The sequence below is a fragment of the Poeciliopsis prolifica genome, unplaced genomic scaffold (genome assembly GCF_027474105.1).
Source record: "Poeciliopsis prolifica strain line A6 unplaced genomic scaffold, Auburn_PproV2 SCAFFOLD046, whole genome shotgun sequence".
NCBI lineage: Eukaryota > Metazoa > Chordata > Actinopteri > Cyprinodontiformes > Poeciliidae > Poeciliopsis > Poeciliopsis prolifica.
This window is the reverse complement of record NW_026562421.1, coordinates 1,822,911-1,840,657: the sequence shown is the minus strand read 5'-3', so window position 1 is coordinate 1,840,657 and position 17,747 is coordinate 1,822,911. Positions and strand designations below refer to the sequence as shown.

Below are 17,747 nucleotides of genomic sequence, written 5' to 3'. Positions count from 1 at the left end.
CACGTTTTTGATGGGCAATGCTTACCCCCTTTAGACTGTAAGCACTAAAGTGGTGAAGAAAAGGGCCTTTTATTGTTATAACAGACTTCTTTTTTTTCCAAACCTTAAATATTTAGCCTAGTCAAAGACAATTGTGAAGTCAATTTCTTATGGTGTTTTGTCTTTCACAATAAAATTTAGTCTTGTAAAAGAAAATGGTCTGGAGAAACTTGGATAAAGTTATTTTTAATGATTTGTTAAACTTTTATTTATGAAAATGGGTAATCCTAGAGTTCTAGTTTCATTCTTGGAAACCAGACATATTCTGTCCTCTCCTGTTGTAACTCTTGTTGTTTCACCACAAATAAATGCTTACATATAAATATACGTAATGACTTGTGGACTGTTCGCAATGTACAGATAAGTGTCAGGGAAACCATCATTGTTGTGAGTGTAAAGGTTCTTAAAAGGTTAAAACAATTTGTATTAAAAACATTTTTAAGTTCAGTATTTGATTCCTGCCCATCAAAATATACTGACATGAAGAGCTGAAATATACCACTGTAATGACTGTGGAGAAGTTTCACCTTTTGAATTATATTGCTGAACCAAATGAGCTTTCTGTTAATATTCTGAAGTATTTAGATGATCTTGCATTTTTTTATTTATAGTTGCATTTTTTCCTTCCACTCAACTTTCCATCCACAATTGCTAGACTATGTGCGTCTACCTTCCGTAGCAATTACGTTTTATAGATTATTGTATGTTTTTATAAAGTTTTTTTTTTCAGGTAACTTAAAAAAATAATGTTTTGAAATATATCATTGTGTGTGTAATGCATTTGACGGAGTTGCATTTTTTGAGTTATAATGGGTATAAATGAGCTTCTCAGTGATATTTTAATTCATTGAAATATACATGAATGTTCTTATGACCGGCGTGTGACTCGAGCAACTTCATTCATTTTTCTTTTTTTTTTTTTTTTTTTTTGAGATATTTCAAACTTCTTCCAGCGAGCCGAGCGGAAGCTGTGAGGCAGAAAAGCCAGAGAAAAACAGAGAGTGACAGAAAGCAGCCGCGGCTCACACAGCCCCGGCTCCCGTGTATTTTCTCTGGCCTCTGTTCCTTTAATAAACTCATGGTTATCTAGTGTAACAAATGTCTCGCTGCCATCATCAAGTCCAGGCGAGGAGGGAGGAGTTTTTAATGTTCAGTTTGTTCTATGGATCGATGTCTGCTGGCATCGCCTCTCCCCCTCCGCCTGCACCGTGCGTAATCCACCGTACCATTACCAGAACGCCTTTTCTTCGTTTTTACGCGCAGATTTTTTATCCACGGACGGAAGAAAACCACAACAACCGCTCTGCCCGGACTCTCTGACTGACTGACACACATCGATCAACGTACGAGGCACTGATGGACAAAAGCGGATGGTGAAAAGAGACGACTCGCAGCCCGGAGGAAGAGGAAGAAGAGGAAGGTGAACAGAGAGAGCCCGCGGTTGAAACATCTGCTCCTCGCTTTTGAGAACAATCCCTTCTTTGGATTCTTTTCTTTCTTCCTTTTTCTTTTTTTGTTAAAAAACGCGCCGAGCAACTCGGGGAGGGAGAAATAGAGACTTGACACACACTCCGCACTCTCTGCTCCGTGTGCGTGCGGTTGAGTGCGTGTGTGCGCGCGTGTGTATGCATGGACTGTCGTACAGACCGCATTCAGATTTCACCTGGACACAGTGAAGTGAGCTGCGACTCCAGAAAGAAAAAGAAAAGCAAAAATGCCACGGAGGAAGCAGCAGGCTCCCAAACGGGCTGCGGGTAAGCGACAAAAAGAGAATCTTCTTAACACGAGTGGGATTTTTTTCCTTTTCTGTGTGGAAACCGGTTTTAAACACAATTCAAACTTTAATCCAGTGGGACCCCCCCTCCTCCGACACCCCTCCGCCTCCTTCCTCCTGTGTGTCCCAAGGAGCCCCCAGCTAAGCAGGAATTTTGTAGTTTATTCAGGACAGAGTTATATAACTGTAAATAATCTGAACGCAGACTCCGAACAGCTGTATTTTCTTCAGGGACCTCCGGATGGGACCCATCAGGGTTCACTTTGGGCTCAGGTCCAATGTTACAGCAGCAAGGTGGGGGGTACATGTAGCATAAAACAAATTATCCAAACAGTTATGAAAGGATGGGGGAGCTAGGGGGCATAATAATATGATAAATAAAGGCATGAGCTTGGTAAACAATAAATAAAATGCATAACTTGATCTAATTGTTTTTCATAAACCTAAAGCTGCTAAAGTAAATAATACTGATCTGTACTTTAGGAATAATATATATACATATAATATTTATTCATTGTTATTCTGATTAGGAGGTTTAGACTTAAGCAGAAACATAAAAAGCTGATACAGAACTAAGTGGTAGTTTTTTGCAGAATGTAAAAGATTTATATTATTCTCTGTCTTCTTGAGCACCGGTGGAAGTATAATAACATTCTATTAGATGGGTAATTAGTTGGGCTATCTGCTGCTTTAATCAGCGAGCAGCTTTTAGTTTTTACTTTCACAACTGTAAATATTTACAAAATTTGAATATTTGTTTTTTTTTTGTAAGTGAATGGAAAGTGTAGTTCCCTTCTTTCAGCCAGCTGGCTGGCAGTGTGCAGTAGCTGGCGGGGGAGGGAGAGGTTAAGGTTACTCTATTAACATGCAAAGTCGGAAAAAATCTGGTCACTTTGGCTCTTTCCTTTTAGCAGATTGTTGGAACGTATTCAGGGAAAATTTTAAGTGATTTGAAAAGTCAATACCTGAATACCCGGCCCATGTCTAAACAACAGTTAAAGGCATAATTGTTGTTTATTTCTTCCTTCATGATTCTAAAATCAGCCACAGGGTGTTTATTAACTCGCTGTTTAGAAACTTTTTCTCACAGCTGAATAAAATAACAAAATCTCTGAGGGTGTTTCGATTTGACCCGCATGGAGAAGAGAGGGGCTGAAAGATGTGCTGCTTCCACTGTATCCGTAGCAGATGAACTCTGTATGAACTCTTCATAATCTTATGGACAAATGGAGAATGGGTTGCACTCCCTCACACACACGGAAACACACACACACACTTACTTACTTACGTGAGGTCTATCCAGGAGAAAAAGAGTAAAGCACACCTCCACAACACACCGGATTTGTTTTGGGGTTTTTTTGTACAGAAGGCTACATCATTTGCTTGTGAAACTCATCATCTTCATCTTCTGATGCTTTTTTATGATCTCATGTTTATAGCAATAGAAGAAAAAAAAAGTAGAAAAATTCTGACCACAGTCACACAACTCAACGTAACGCCGCCTCTTTCATTTCCTGCACTCCATTTTTCCTGAAACTTCCCTTAAAACAAACAGCTTCAGCAGTGATGGAGCTGCTGGATTAAACCCAGATTGATCAAGGGCATTCCGGCGTTCTGAGGATGCAATTACTTGGTTGTGGTGCGTCGAGGAGTTATCAGTCTTTATTACGGCTGCGGATGTAGCAACCAGATGGCGATTGTTCTCTGCCAAATAATAGCATCTCTTTGCAGCCGCTTAAGATACTGAGACCCTTATCTGCGCGACACACTCTCAGTTTACACACACGCTCACTCACATCGCCATACATTCGCACAGTAAATATTTTTTTTTCTATCTCCCCCTTGCCCTCCCACCTCACACCCCGAGGCTTCGGAAAAGCCGCCTTTTCTGCGAAACAATGCCCCCAGCTTTTATTCGGAGAACTTTTGAGAAGATGCCTAAGTGATCCCTTTACACGCTCTCAGCTGCCTCGCCTGTACTCTGGTAAATGTGTCAGCCCTACAGAGAAATAAGCCTTCCAGAAGAGTTTCTTCATTGTTGAGGTAATTGTCTCCTCTTTGACAGGCACATTCATCAGTGGCTTAATGGTCAATCAAAAGTTGGCAGGCAGAGTGTTTTCATTCTTTCCTATCCACTACATTAGGAATACTTAATCAAAATGTCTCCCGGTAATGGCTGTGAAGAGTTCATGACTGACTGATCCGTTGTCTGTGCCGATAGAAAATTAACAGCTCGGCACCGGAGAGATGTGGGCCCGCAGATAAACAAATTGTGCATTAATATTTCATCTTCAAGACCTGGGATGTGCTATCAAGCGGTGGAATATTCCTGGGCTGTGTTGTCATTTTTCTCGCTTTTTTTTTTTGCCCCCTCCCCTTCTCACTCCCCCCCACTAGTACTCACCCCTCTTCCCCCCTCCCTCTTTTCTGTATTCTTGAAGGCTCTTTGCAGCTGTAACTCATTTCACTTGATGACTTTACTGGGGTTACAGAGAGTGACGACAAATTGATTACCTGGCAGAGCAAGAACGGAGCGAGGAGAGGCGCGGGCTGACAGTCATGTTATAATAATATGTTTAATGATGTGTGGAGGGGGAACAAGGAGAGAGCAGTATTGGAATAAGAGCATGGAAGATGCAAAGGAATAGGTTTCATTTTTTTTTCCTTTTTTTGTCTTTGGTGGCACTCTTAAAGATGCAGCATCTCTCTCTTGGTGAAAATTGTTTTTTTTTTTTTTTCTCCAAAACGAACCCCATTGCCAGTTTAGACATTCATCCTGCGGATTCAGCATCCTGTTTGCTTGTCCTTTTTTGAGGATTGTAATATTACGACTCTCCCCCGGACCCCTTCCACAAAAACCTAGTAATATTTGTGAATACTTCCACTGGCCTTTCCAAGTAAAGGCCAGTTATTCACAGATTTACCTCTTTTGCAAGCACGGTCTGTATGGTAATTTAGAATGCCAATTACTCACCGGTGCAGAATAGGCTGCACTAAAGCTTTGCTTTATTACTGGGCAGGCATCACAAAGCCAGAGGCTAACAGGCCGCCATGTCCAAGATGGAATTTGTGTATCAGGTTTATATACGGTGTAAACACGAAGCCCTATAAGTGCTCGGGATGCATTTTTGAGTGAAGGGGGCCATATGTTATTCTGTGGCCGTGGGAGTACTCCCCTAACAGTTTCTTTTTTTTTTTTTCCTTTTTTTTTTTTTTACAATAGCTCCGTGCTTCAAGCCGTTAGCCCAATTTGCTGTTAACAAGATAAATTGGAGAACAGACAAAGGCATTAAGTGTTGCAGTGCCAGCAAGTGACTGACAGCAGCTTGTGGGAATTGGCTTGCAGAAACTCCTCCTAAGTGGTTTGTTCAGGAAAAACATCCTACGATCAAGGCAGATGTTGTTTATCCAGTTTAAGTAGAAAAAGGGAAGTAGGCTCGGGATGAGAAAATCTGCAGGGAAAGCAGCAGAAAACGTAAGGCCTGGAAATATCAGATTAGGACTTGTTCAGTTGTCTCTCTTTTTCTTTAGATCACAGGTAGACATAAGTTTGAGAAAAAGTAAGCAGATAAAAAGTAATCTGTGTTTAGAAAACACTAGAAAATTAGTTACTTTTGTTATTTTATTTTTTGTTTCTTTCTTCCATGTAAATATTCTCAACAGCTCCTGAGTTTGCTGACTCTAAATCCACGTCTGCTGTATCCGGATTGTGCTGGGTCTGTCGGGTTCTTAAATCGTTTATTTTCTGTTCTCACAGCTTAGATTGAAGTGGGTATGATTTCACAAACAATTTGTGTTGAATTACAGTGGAAAGTGAAATTCTTTGGCCACTTTTGAATGAAAGTCTTTCAGTAATCTCACAGTTCAACTCTTGTAAGAGACTTTTAAGTATATTTTGAAGTATTTGCTCGAATGAGGCCTGGGCCAGCATGGGTAGCATTCACACTGCTGCAAAAATACGCAAACATTGATTCTTACAGTTAAATCTCCAATATTTATTTTTATTTTGATTGTGGTTCATATATTTACAAAAAATATAGAACTCTGGCTAAATTCAGTTGTTGCTTATTGCACAGTATTTATTTTATTTTTTTTATTTTAGCATATTTGTTCTTCATAGAGTAAAACTGGGATTATAATATGTTGAAATTAGCAGGTTATTAGTCAGTCTATTTGCCTACTTAGCTAGCCTGCAATCTGCTGCTCAAGAGTTATGCCAATGGTAGTTTTATAACGTAACATTATTAGAAGCTAATAATGGCGATATTTTACTTTCCACGTCTGCTAAATTTGAGTTTGTTGTAAACACAGGGAATGTCTGATAGTCTTCTTTCGGTCAGCTGATTGGAAGTGAGCAGCAACAAGCAGGGGAGGGGGAGATGCATTCACTATTTTCCTCTGGTCACATTTCCACATTGTCTTGCTATATTACTGCCAGTGCTGTAAAAGTGATTGAAATTGTGCTCCTTTTTTTAAAAAAATAATTACTGTAAATGTGAGAAAATATGCACAGTAAAAAAAATAAAATAAATACATTTTGCTGCTACTTTCATTCCTTGTCACATTCCAACATTTGGACACATATAATTTTGATCACTTTGTTTTGTTTTTTTGCATTTGTTTTGTATTAGGATTTATCACAATTCTCAGTGGAAAAATTGCAATCACTAACGACCACAATATTCAGTTGAGTATTAGCTGTCAACCTGATGCAGTTCAGCTATGCAAATCAACAATATATTTGATCACTTGTATGGACTCCTATTGCCCTAATTTGCCAAACCTAATGTATATTTTTACTGTTTGAGGTCTTAAAGCTCACAGAGTGGAGAGGAGGTTTTGAAATGGCACAGATAGAAAAGAGCCAGAGAAATGTAGGTTAATCAGAACTGGTGTAATCATTTTAGAAATAGTATTGCAATTAGATGTTTTTCTGATATTGTGCGGGTCGTTTATCACAAAATTTGTTTTTATCTTTTTATATCTTGAGTTTAAATTAAGTTTCTGATTTTAAGGCACAATTCATTTCTGGTGTAGGTAAAGAGGATTGTTTTGTTCTTATTTGTCAGATGTTTCTACTGTAATAATCTTTGCAAATTCTGTCAAAACAAAACAAATGACTCATTTATTTCTTTTTGATGTTTGAAAATCCTCTCAATTTAGGAAGGAATCCATAAAAACAAGGAGGCAAGCCTTCTGTTTGGCCTTGAAAATCATGCTACAGTTGAAGCAGTTTTAAGATGCATTTTTTATCACCTCTGAAAAACCTGTTTAACACCAGATCACATACCTTTGGGTTCGTTAATGTGCTTCTTTCATAGCCTTAAGAGAACTTTAGATAAAGTTACAGGGGAGCGTTATCATTAGCAGTCATTAAAAGTGTATGTTTTCTCTGAGCTGCATCTCTGAATTCATGTCAACAAGGCAAATGTTTTGTTTTGATCAAATCCAGCCTTGAAATTTTTTAGTAGCTTGTGAGCAAAAGCAAACTTTCACTTTGTTGCAAAGCTTGCAATTCTCCAACTTTCTAGCGCTCCCATAGAGACGCTCCTTAATAACTTTCTCCTCATCAGCTAGTTTTGTGTCTGCTGCAGGAAAAAAAAAAGCAGCATGGAGTCAGGTGGCGTTAGAATGATCTCGGTGCGTTTTATCATACATGTAGGTGACAGGTTTAGATAGCGAGTGGTTTGTGGAAGCCTTTTGTTTGCGCGCGAGGCCAACGAGGCGGTGCGCTGTCCCGGTGATAAGAAGCGAGACTCCCGTTGCCCTCCAGTGCAGTGATCTCGCTCTCCTGTGTGGAAAAAAAAAAGCAGCCTGTTATGATGGGTCTCAAGGCAAGTTTCCTGCGCCATGTTGCACCTCTCTACAGCAACCGCTCATTCACCTCTCCTTCCCTCTGAGACCTGTACTAGTTTCCAGGCAAATGACACAATTTGATATGCCGTCGGAGGTGATTCATGTGGATAATGTTTCCGTGTGATCATTGCTGCAGAAAAGCCACTATTTCTTGTTATGTTTTTCTTTTTTTTCTCTCTTTTACTCATTAAGCCTGACAATAACTAGAATATTGGGAGAGTTTATTGCGGGGAGGCTGAAACTCATTATTTCTGCCAGACATTCCAAGTACAAAAGAAATTATGTTATGGTATTTTGTCGAGGTCCCTACAGATATAATGATTTACAGAGGAATATGGGGAGGAGACTTTATAGCTTATATTGTTCATTTATGTGGATTTAGAGGATAAGAGTGCAAGGCAAGCTTGCAGTTAATACAGTAGCACAGTGGGCCTGCTATTGATTTCCACAGAGCAGGTACGGTTTGTCGTGGTTTATGGTAAAACTCACTGCAGCTCATATGCTTTGTGTTATTCCAATGATATTCATTTCCCACTACAGTTTAGAACTTGGTAATTTATATCCTATGCAGTTGTGTCAACACGTAATCTGTGTCCATACAAAGTTGAGATGATTTAAGTGAAGACATCCATCTTGTAGTAGTTGACCTACATGCGTAGTCAGGCAGAGGGCATGTATGCAGGCCATATGGTTTGGAGGTTTCTCGAAAACAATCACAGCCGGATCAGGTTAGCCTAACCGGAGATGTCTTTTTGAAAGAGGTCCTTAGGAGCTTTAAAAATCAGGCCTCTCTGATTTCAGACAGGCAGCGAATGGGCTGCCGTTCCTCTTGTGCTTTCATTCAAATGGAAGAACACTGAATGCATTTCTCCAAACTGTAATTAAAATAATCAGGATTTCAATCTGAAAAAAAAAAAAAAAAGCATGGACCAGTTACCTGTTGTAAGGATGCCAAGCTTTTAAAAATACGCACGGCATCTAAAATCACAGATTTTCCATCATGGTGTTCCTATAGTTAGTTCTACAGAAGGTTATTTTATGAAAATGCCAGAGGAAGTTTTCTTCTTGTTTGGAGCAGATTTGCCCTGGACTGAACCTCTCTTACCTGTTTTGGCCAGGTATGTAATAAAAGGAAATATTAACATCATGATTAGGCTCACTGTGTGCAAATTTATCACAGTTCTAAATATTAGTTTTGCTAAAATGTGTTAAAATTAGGCAAGGAGTATTATTAGAGGCTGACGTTAATCCACAAGAGCAGCTTACATGTAATCAGTTTTATTTTTATCATTAGTGGAAGTAGCGATGGAAGTAATAATACCATATAGTATGTTATTTCTATTAACAGTCAAATTACCTTTGTTTAATGATGTCACCGACAATTACAGTCTGCAGCTGAACACACAGAGTTCCTTGCATTGAGACTGTTGAGTTTATATGAGCAAAGAGGAAAGTCTTAGCTGTTTCATTAGCTTTTAAATATCTTATATGTGCAGTTCATTTGTGCGAAGGGCTTTTCTTGTGGAGGACTGCAGGAAGTTTTGTCTTTGTCTCTTTGATGAATTAATGCGATTAACAAAAAAGACGTAATTCAGCCCCCCCTCCAAAAAAGTGTATTATTTTGGAGTATAAGCAGACCCTTGGTAATTCTGACAAGCTGGGAAGAAATCCAACAGGCAAAGGGAGTTTATTTGTATAGGACATTTTAGCAACAGGCAATTCAAGCTGCTTGAATTGTCTGTTGCTTAATCTGTCCTCAAATATCGTCATCGGAATGATCAAAAATCATAATAAAATATTGGAATGAAGACTTGGTTTAATCTATGTTCCAGTTATTAAGACAAATACCACCACATACATCCAAACAGGAATAACTCACCTTGTAGATGTTTTGTGGCAGCGGACCATTCCTGTAGTTTATGTACGTACCTCGTAAAGGCAAACTGAATTTTAATTGTCTTCCTTCGCAGTTATAAAGTCTAAAATGCTGCTGTGTTTAACATTTAGCACTCATTGGTGGTTGAAATGTCTGCTATATACTCAGCCCTGGAGATACTGTGTTTGATAGATGATAAAAAAAATTGGTGTGTGTAAAATCATTGTTATTATATATGCTTTTAATGGTGGTTTAATTTTAAAGTGATTATACAACAGTTGTGAATAGTTTAATACCTGGTTTCAGGAAACAATTTGTCAGTCCTGTACATTTCTGTAGTTAACCAGAAATAATGTTGGTTATTTGAAAAGTTATGGGTGGAAGCTAAAGGAATGTCTCCCATTAATGTTATTACTAACTTGGCATTTCTATTATACAGCTGACTGCAGAACTGTTACATCAGCAGATAGCTCTGCTAATGACCAGTTAATAAAAGTTTTTTTTTCGACTGTATTATTCTACACAGGCAGCAACAAATTCAAAGTATTGTGAAGCTCTGCAAAAATAAGGCTGTTGATTGAAAAACTTTCAAAACTGGCTTGTTATTCATTTTGCTCGGGTCAAGTTATAGATTACATTTTTATAATGCAATTTAGCAGCAATAATTAGAAATAGCTTCTATCCTGTGCTAAATAAAAGGATCATGTTACATATAATTTTTTTTATTTTTACTGCTACCCTGGGAATCTCACCCCAGCCTATTCCTACTGCTGAAGTTAAACTTCACCTGATGCACGGCAATGTTAAACTTCTGCTAATGAACGTGACATTTCTCTTTAATACGCGAGCGCCTAAAGACGGAGAAAACATTAATCTTAAGTTATCCGGCGGTGTACCTGATTTGCTTCTTATCAAATCCTTAATGAGCTTCAATTAAGATTTATTATGCAAATTAACCCTCAGCTGCTGCAGACTGCGGGAGCAGGAGCTATGACAATATTGTGCTAATGGTGTGATCTGTAACAATTACAAAGGTAAACTGCCGTCGCACTGCATGCTCCGCGAGTCTCTGGGAGGTCAGACTGCTAAATATGCAGTCAGGTGTTGTGGAGGTTTAGAAAATTATTTATCAAGTCTCTGCTGAGGTGCATGTCGAAATCAGCAGATCTAGTTTTGAGTATTAAATTGCACTTTGTGTATACAAAGATTCACCAAATCTAGGATGTCTTGTGCTTATTATTAATAAAAAATAGAATAGCTTATTGGACTAGCAGTAACAACATTTTTACTAATTGTTGTGTTTTAATAAGCAATAAATACCGACTCTCAACCAGTATGGGTTTTTTGATCGCTATGGTTACCACAATTGATGAGGTCACCGGCAGACTCTGTGCTGCTGGACGCTTTACTCTTCCACTGTATGAAGTTGTGAACCTTGCACCTTTTGTAACTTCATTTAGCACCAGGCTGATGGCTTCCCGACAGCTTTATGGCCGACATGTTTTACGAGTCGTCATACAGTACAATTACATGGAAGCTAATTTGATGAATCCAGTCAATGTTCCAGCGTTGCTGTTCACCTCGATGGCCTCTGATCGTCTGTCTTTCTCTTCTGGGGTCAAACAGAGGCTTTCACTCTCTGTACAGTCCAGCCACTCTGGCAGCGAAAAAAGTGTCTCCCACATTATGCCTTTTAATGCTGCCAAGCTTCCTTTGGTGAAACGACGTCCTATGATAGAGATCATCAGCCATTTACAGCAGAACAATGGTATCAAATCAGCAGGTCGCTCTTGAAAATGAAAACTCATGTCTCAATTAGATTTAGCTGTACAAGTAAAGGTGAAAAAAATAACTCTGCACTACTTTCTTCTTCTTATAGCGCTGCAAAAAATTTAAGAGACCACTTAAAATTATCGATTTCTCTGATTTTACTTTTTATAGATTTTTGTCGAATGAATATTGTTCTTTTATTCTATGAACTATTGATAATATGTCTCTAAAATTCCAAGCAAAATTTAGTACTTATTTGCAGAAAATGAGAAATGATGAAAATAACAAAAAATGCACCTCAAATCATGCAAAGAGAACCAGTTCATATTCATTTAGAAACAACAATACTAATGTTTTTTACTCAGGAAGAGTTCATAAATCAATGTTTGGAGGAATAACCAAGAGGTTTTCAATGGGGATCAGTGCAGTGGTTTCAATTTTTTTCGAGAGCTGTGTATATAAAATTTGAATTTTACCTCTGCGGAGGTGCATTGTTGAAATCAGCAGATCAGCAGCTTCAATAAAGCTTCTTCAATACCTTTACTGAAGAAACTATCTTGCGGTAACACAAACAAATAATCAGATTTACTGAGATTAAACATCCCAATAATATATATTGAATTTATATCATCCTGATATGTATTTTATGATTCCATTTGAATTAAGGAAAACAAGTGTGGATGAGAGTTTAATGTCTGACCAAAATTTGTTGTAAATAAAATTATCAGACAGCTGGGGGTCGCTGGGGGTTGCGGTATCAATCAACATGGGGGTCGCTGGGGGTTGCGGTATCAATCAACATCCATTTAGATGTTGATTGATATGTTTGGGGCTCTGATAAGTTATTTTATCTTGTATAAACGTATCCACTGCTTTGAATTGAAGCGTTTCATGCTAGACACTCATGTCAAGGTAATGTTAATAACTAAGAAGATGTCATGTGGCTTTGGATATCAAATAATCACATATTTTCTGCTGGTCTCCTCCCCTACTTTAAAGTGAATATACAAACTTTAAATTAGTTTGCCAACTGCCTTTGACCAATGTCTTAGCTTTCAAAAGTTTGTTTAATAGTGAAGTAAAGACTCCAATGTGCCATAAAACCAGCACAATAAGTTGTGTGTTGCTGCTCTTCTCTCTATGGAAGCTCTGCTTTGAGGGGTAAAACTTCAGCTTTCTAATTAGCAGAGCTTTCAAATAGTGACTGCCTCATTTGATAATTTTTGTTAGCAGCAAACAAGCTTTAATGTCAAACTGAATGTTAAGTGACAAGAATTAGTTTTTCCCCATAGCAGGGGGTCCAGTGGATCATGCACTCTATTAAACACATTATTATTCTACCCCATGCATCTCTGAGGTGCACTTTGAATTCAAAATAAAGACTCGAATAAAATGAAAGTTGACACTAAAAGGTACTTTGTTTTTTGATAAAGTAATCCCTGAATGCAAACATGTAACACCATATGTGTTTGCATAATAGATACATTTCACATTTACTTTTTTTGTTATAATTTTGCAAAGCATTTGTCAAATAATCTATATCATGTTGCACCTAGGTGTAATGTGAGTGCTTTAAAATGGACAAAATGCCAGAATAATGTTAAAACATATTAAAATGAAATTCTGTACATCTCTTCTCATATTTTCTTTTCTTTGTTCCAGCCCCGATACCGAGCCTAAATTATGTCTGAGGCCCAATGTGGCTCGGCGTTAAGAAGCCTCTCCTTAGGGCTGTGCCTGCCTGTTTGTGTCTGCACTATGTGCTGAGCTAGTCTGTTGAAACAGCTTAATTGATACTCATTAAACAGCAGTGACAGCTTAGGTGTCCGTGATGAATGTAGAATAATTCTGTTGTACTTACAGCTTGATTAAGGAGAAGCATACAACATGTCGGTGTTTTGTAGCCTATGGCTCGGACTGCGTGCTCTTTGCAGCTACTTAAAGTGATTTCTTGTCAGCTGCACTACCTCCAAGCCAAATTTTGCAGTTAATCTGAAGCAAAAGTGAGTGAATGAAACAAACAACTTTTCAAACTCTGCTTTCTAATATAGCACTTATTTGCATGATGATTGAAAAAAGCTTTTCTCTTATTTGATTTGAATTTTAATAGATTGTGTGCAGAGTGCAACACCTACCAGTAAACTCCATCTCAAAATGCAAAATATGATGACTTTTTTTGTGTTTATGCAGCGCCGCTCTGGCATTTTCATACAATAATAAAGTCAATGGATGTCAGGCGGATGAAAAATGTGCATCTTGCATTATTTCAGTTAGAAATTAGAGGCAATTGGAATTGGTTCAAAATTGACTGTCTTTGTAATGAGTGCATGACGAATGGTCTAATTTAGAGAAGAAAATGAATGCTGGGAAACTAAAAATATTATTCTGCGGCATTTTATATGCCATGATATTCCATGAAGATGAACTAATTTCACTAAATACCCCATAAAATCTTCTCATAATATTTTTTCACATCATCATAGCTCACACGTTGAAGATCAGGTCGCTGGGGGTTGCGGTAGATTTTCAGCTTATCACGTTGATCTGATTTGCCTTTTCTGTTGCCTTTTCTTTGACAAAACGCTGCATTGGAATTGTTATTAGCCGCATGTTTCAAGGCCAGGGTGGCTTCTTTCATAGTGAAGCAAAAAGAACCCTCTTCTCCATTTGGAGAACACATGAAAGACAGGGGGAATTTCCGCAGGGGATGGATTTACAACTTTATCCTCACATGATTAATATTACACAGGGAGGTCTTTGTACAGGAAGCAGCATGTCTAATTATGGCCCAACTGCGTCTCGACTGAGAGCAAACACTGTGCCAAAGGCTGCCGATGGGGAGTACACCGCCACGTCACATGCATGGTTCATGTGGGCGTGGGGTGATGTCATCGTCACCCAGATTTCACGACGCTGAGGCCGCAACCGACTGAGCAGCGGCAGTGGTCAGGCTTTTAGTAAAGTGCATCCATCTGGCGTTTGGTTTCTGGCTTCCCTGAAGCATTTTGGCATCTCTTTTTTCATTCTTTTTCAAGGTTACACATCCTCTACCAAACACATGATGATACCCCGTGACCTCACTGATGATAACTATAGTGTGTCTGCACGGTTAAGAGCAGATGCAGATTCATCACCCTCCCCACTTTTACAAGAATTTCAGGGACTCCGTGTCCTCCCACAATTGCCTGTTCGTCATATATCTCAGACCAGACATCCGAGAGGTTGCTAGCCAGGCCAGCTATAAGTCATGTTGTCTATCAAGATGGGAGCATGTTTCTCTTGATTTTCAGCTGTTACTTGTAAACCAGAACAGCATTCTTAAGATTAACTGAGTGACAGTGAGGCCTCTAAAAGCAAACTATAATAGTGCAATATGTTACAGTCATATTTTATGGCTCTTAGTTTGTAAGGCCAAGTGTTTGTGTGTGTGGGTGTGTGTAAACAGATTGGATTAAGGATCTAAGGAGCCTGCATTGGGCCTCGGGGAGTGTAGAAAATAATGGTGTTGTGTTGCTGCTGTTTTTCATTAAGGGGGTAATGATAATGCAGGTGTACACATCACAATAAAACCTGGCCAGGCCTGGTCATTGTCACGACTGTGCCTTGCATGTGAAAAGTTATGGTTCTTAAACATCCGATCCAGTGGTGGATTCTTTTTGTGTGCACTGACAATGAAAACTTTCCACTGCTGGATTTCACAAAATTCTACTTTCTTGTAAGGCTTGCTGAAGAAAGCAATGGCAAATTTGGTTTTGTTTATTTTTTAGTTGATGACATCAGAAGAGGAACAAGATCAATGGCAGTCGAGCAACTAGAGCAGGAGCTTCTATGGAGATTGATTTGGATGTCAAGGTGTTCAGGCCTAAATTTACTCATATAAGTCTGACCTTTTCCAGCTGCTTTTTTAATGTGCTCTTCAAGTCTTATCACTCTTCGTAGTAAGCAATTGGTAGGTACTGTCAGGTCTCAAGTTTGTAATGACCTAAATGAACATTTTCATATCTGTTGCTGGTCTGACTAAAACATAGAACTATGGAAAAGGCTTACTTACAAAAGTTTTACGTTTTGGAACTTTCAGTTTTAGATCCAATGAAACAACCATGGATTATTATTATTTTTTTAAATTATAAGGTGTAAAATCCAACAAAATTATAAATGAGCATTTGTTCTATAAAAGGAAAAAAAAATACTTGGAGAAATATGTTAATGCTGAATCTCTGAGTCAATTAAACAGAAAGTGATTTTCTTTTAAAGAACCACAAGTCATTGCCTACATCTCTGCAGGTAGAGAAGTTTTATTTACTTCTGAAATAACCCAGAGTTACTCATTATAAAGTTCAGCTTAAGAGGAATTTGTGGGGTTATTATTACTACAATGCTACATTAAACATTAAGAGCTTCTTATGAACCATTTACAGCCCATGATCCACAAACATTCCTTGTTAATAAATGAAACACACTCTTTCGCAGGCGAAAATGCACATTTCTCTCAGGGTAGCAATTTGTGGCTGAGCTACTGCAAAAATGCCACTTGATGGGATTTAATGCAATGAAATAAAAATAGAGAAAATTTTAAGCCATGTCTATGTACTTTTATTGACACATTGTCAAGAAACACTACAGAGAGCCCATTATATTCTGAGTCCTAAATTTCTGTGAGTCGTGTGGTCAACACTTTTTTAATTGCTCCCGAGATTCAATTTCTAAATCTTGAGTCCATTTCAGGTCTATGACAAGTCTCAAGTTTTCAGGATTCAAATCTAAGTCAAGTCTGAAGTCTTGAGTTTTGAAACTCAAGTGCAACCACAGTCTGAGAGCCAGACTCAAGTTCTTTGTGGTATAAAGCTGTTCTGCAGGTGCGGACATAGTGGGACTAACTGCTACATTTGGGCTTGTTATGAATCTGTCTGCCAGGCAGTGAGCAATACAGCAGTTCTGGAAGAAACTGCTTTGGGACCAAATAATTATCTTAACTATGCAAGGCATCGAAGAGCCCATAAGATTTTTATAGTGAGTTGGGTCGAAATGGTCGCTGAAGATTTTAATAATCACATCTGGTCATTCCAGAGTGTTCTGGTTCCTTTCATAGGCAATTTCCTTGTATTTTATTTCCCAAATTACCCAGAAATCCATGCAGTGTTCTCAGATCCTGTTAAATGTCTTGCTGAATGCAAACAGTGGTGAAGAGTACTAATTATAAAGTTCATTGCACTAATCCTAAAACACTAAATACAACCATTTTGTTACTTGCTATAGCTCAATGATGCAACATATGTTAGAACATAGCACTTCACAAGATCAAATTTTTATTGCATAACCACCTGTGTGGTTTCTGCTTCAGAAAGTGAATGTTTGGAACAGAGTTTTCACTCCTGGTTCCAGTTTTATAGTTCTTGAGTACTGCTAACTCTGGCTGATTTGGCCTAATAAGACTTCGTAAAACACGTAGAAAATCAGTAGATTTTCAACTGTTTGTAGACCGACAGGCTGCATTTTGGGTACAGAATAAATATAATTTGCTGCACTGATCTTAGGTGGAGAAAGTGAGGAGAGGAAATGGAACTACTGCATAAACCTTCTTCACCCACTTCAAAATAAGAGCATGAATATAAATCTAACAACTTAACAGCCAATAGCTAAAACTTCATCCAACTGAAAGTTTACAAAACAGCCAAGCTAGTTAGTGCTGTAGACATTATCCAGAACAAAATAACGTTGAGGATATTAAGTGTGCCAAATGCATTCAAAATTAGAAAAAGTACTAAATTGCTAAACAAAAATTAGTTCCTGGATTAGCTGAAGTTTGTCCACCTGTGTATTTAAAGGGCTGATCGGATTAAAAACGTGAGTAACTGGGAACACACCTGGATCCGGCTCAGTTCCCTCATGTCTTAAAGTCACCAGAGCAATTTCTACAAAAAAGTTTGTTTTAGGAGGGTAGATTTTATTTTAATTAAATAATGATTTAAAGGAAATTTGCAAACAAAATGAAAACTGACCATGACATGTTGTCTGTGCGTGGCAACATTTATCAAAATGGTTGATCTTCTAGTAGTGGCTTTAAAGCATGATTACAATGTGTCGCTCCATTTTTTGAAGAATAGATGTTTGTCTTGAAGTGTGTGTGCGCGTGTGTGTGTGTTTCTGTCTGCCTCCCAAATGTCAGTGATATAGAACGAACTGTCAAAATAAGTCGTGTTCAATCCAAAACCGCTTAAGGTGTCAAGGACACATTTTCCTCCCTCCCATATCCTGACAAACATTGAGTCAGCAATTGTCTGTTGTATTTTCAGTCGCGGTATCTCTCGTGCTCCCACCTCCCAAACCCCCGGCCATTTGGAAGTTTGGAGAAAGTGGTCATTTTCTCTGTGGCGGTAGGAGGCCGGTGTTGTCACAGTCAGCAAAGCTATTTAGTGAGAGACTGAGTCTGCT

General features: G+C 38.4%; 1 protein-coding gene across 1 annotated transcript in view; it reads left to right on the top strand.

Moving 5' to 3' along the window:
• Window positions 1–1,099: 1,099 nt before the first annotated feature.
• LOC129377188 (teashirt homolog 2) overlaps window positions 1,100–17,747 on the top strand; it is a 52,052-nt gene continuing 35,404 nt past the window's right edge. Inside the window, exon 1 of the mRNA XM_055056973.1 lies at window positions 1,100–1,793. Within this exon, the coding sequence (XP_054912948.1) occupies window positions 1,754–1,793 (40 nt within the window). The 5' untranslated portion in view covers window positions 1,100–1,753. The remainder of the gene's footprint in view (window positions 1,794–17,747) is intronic.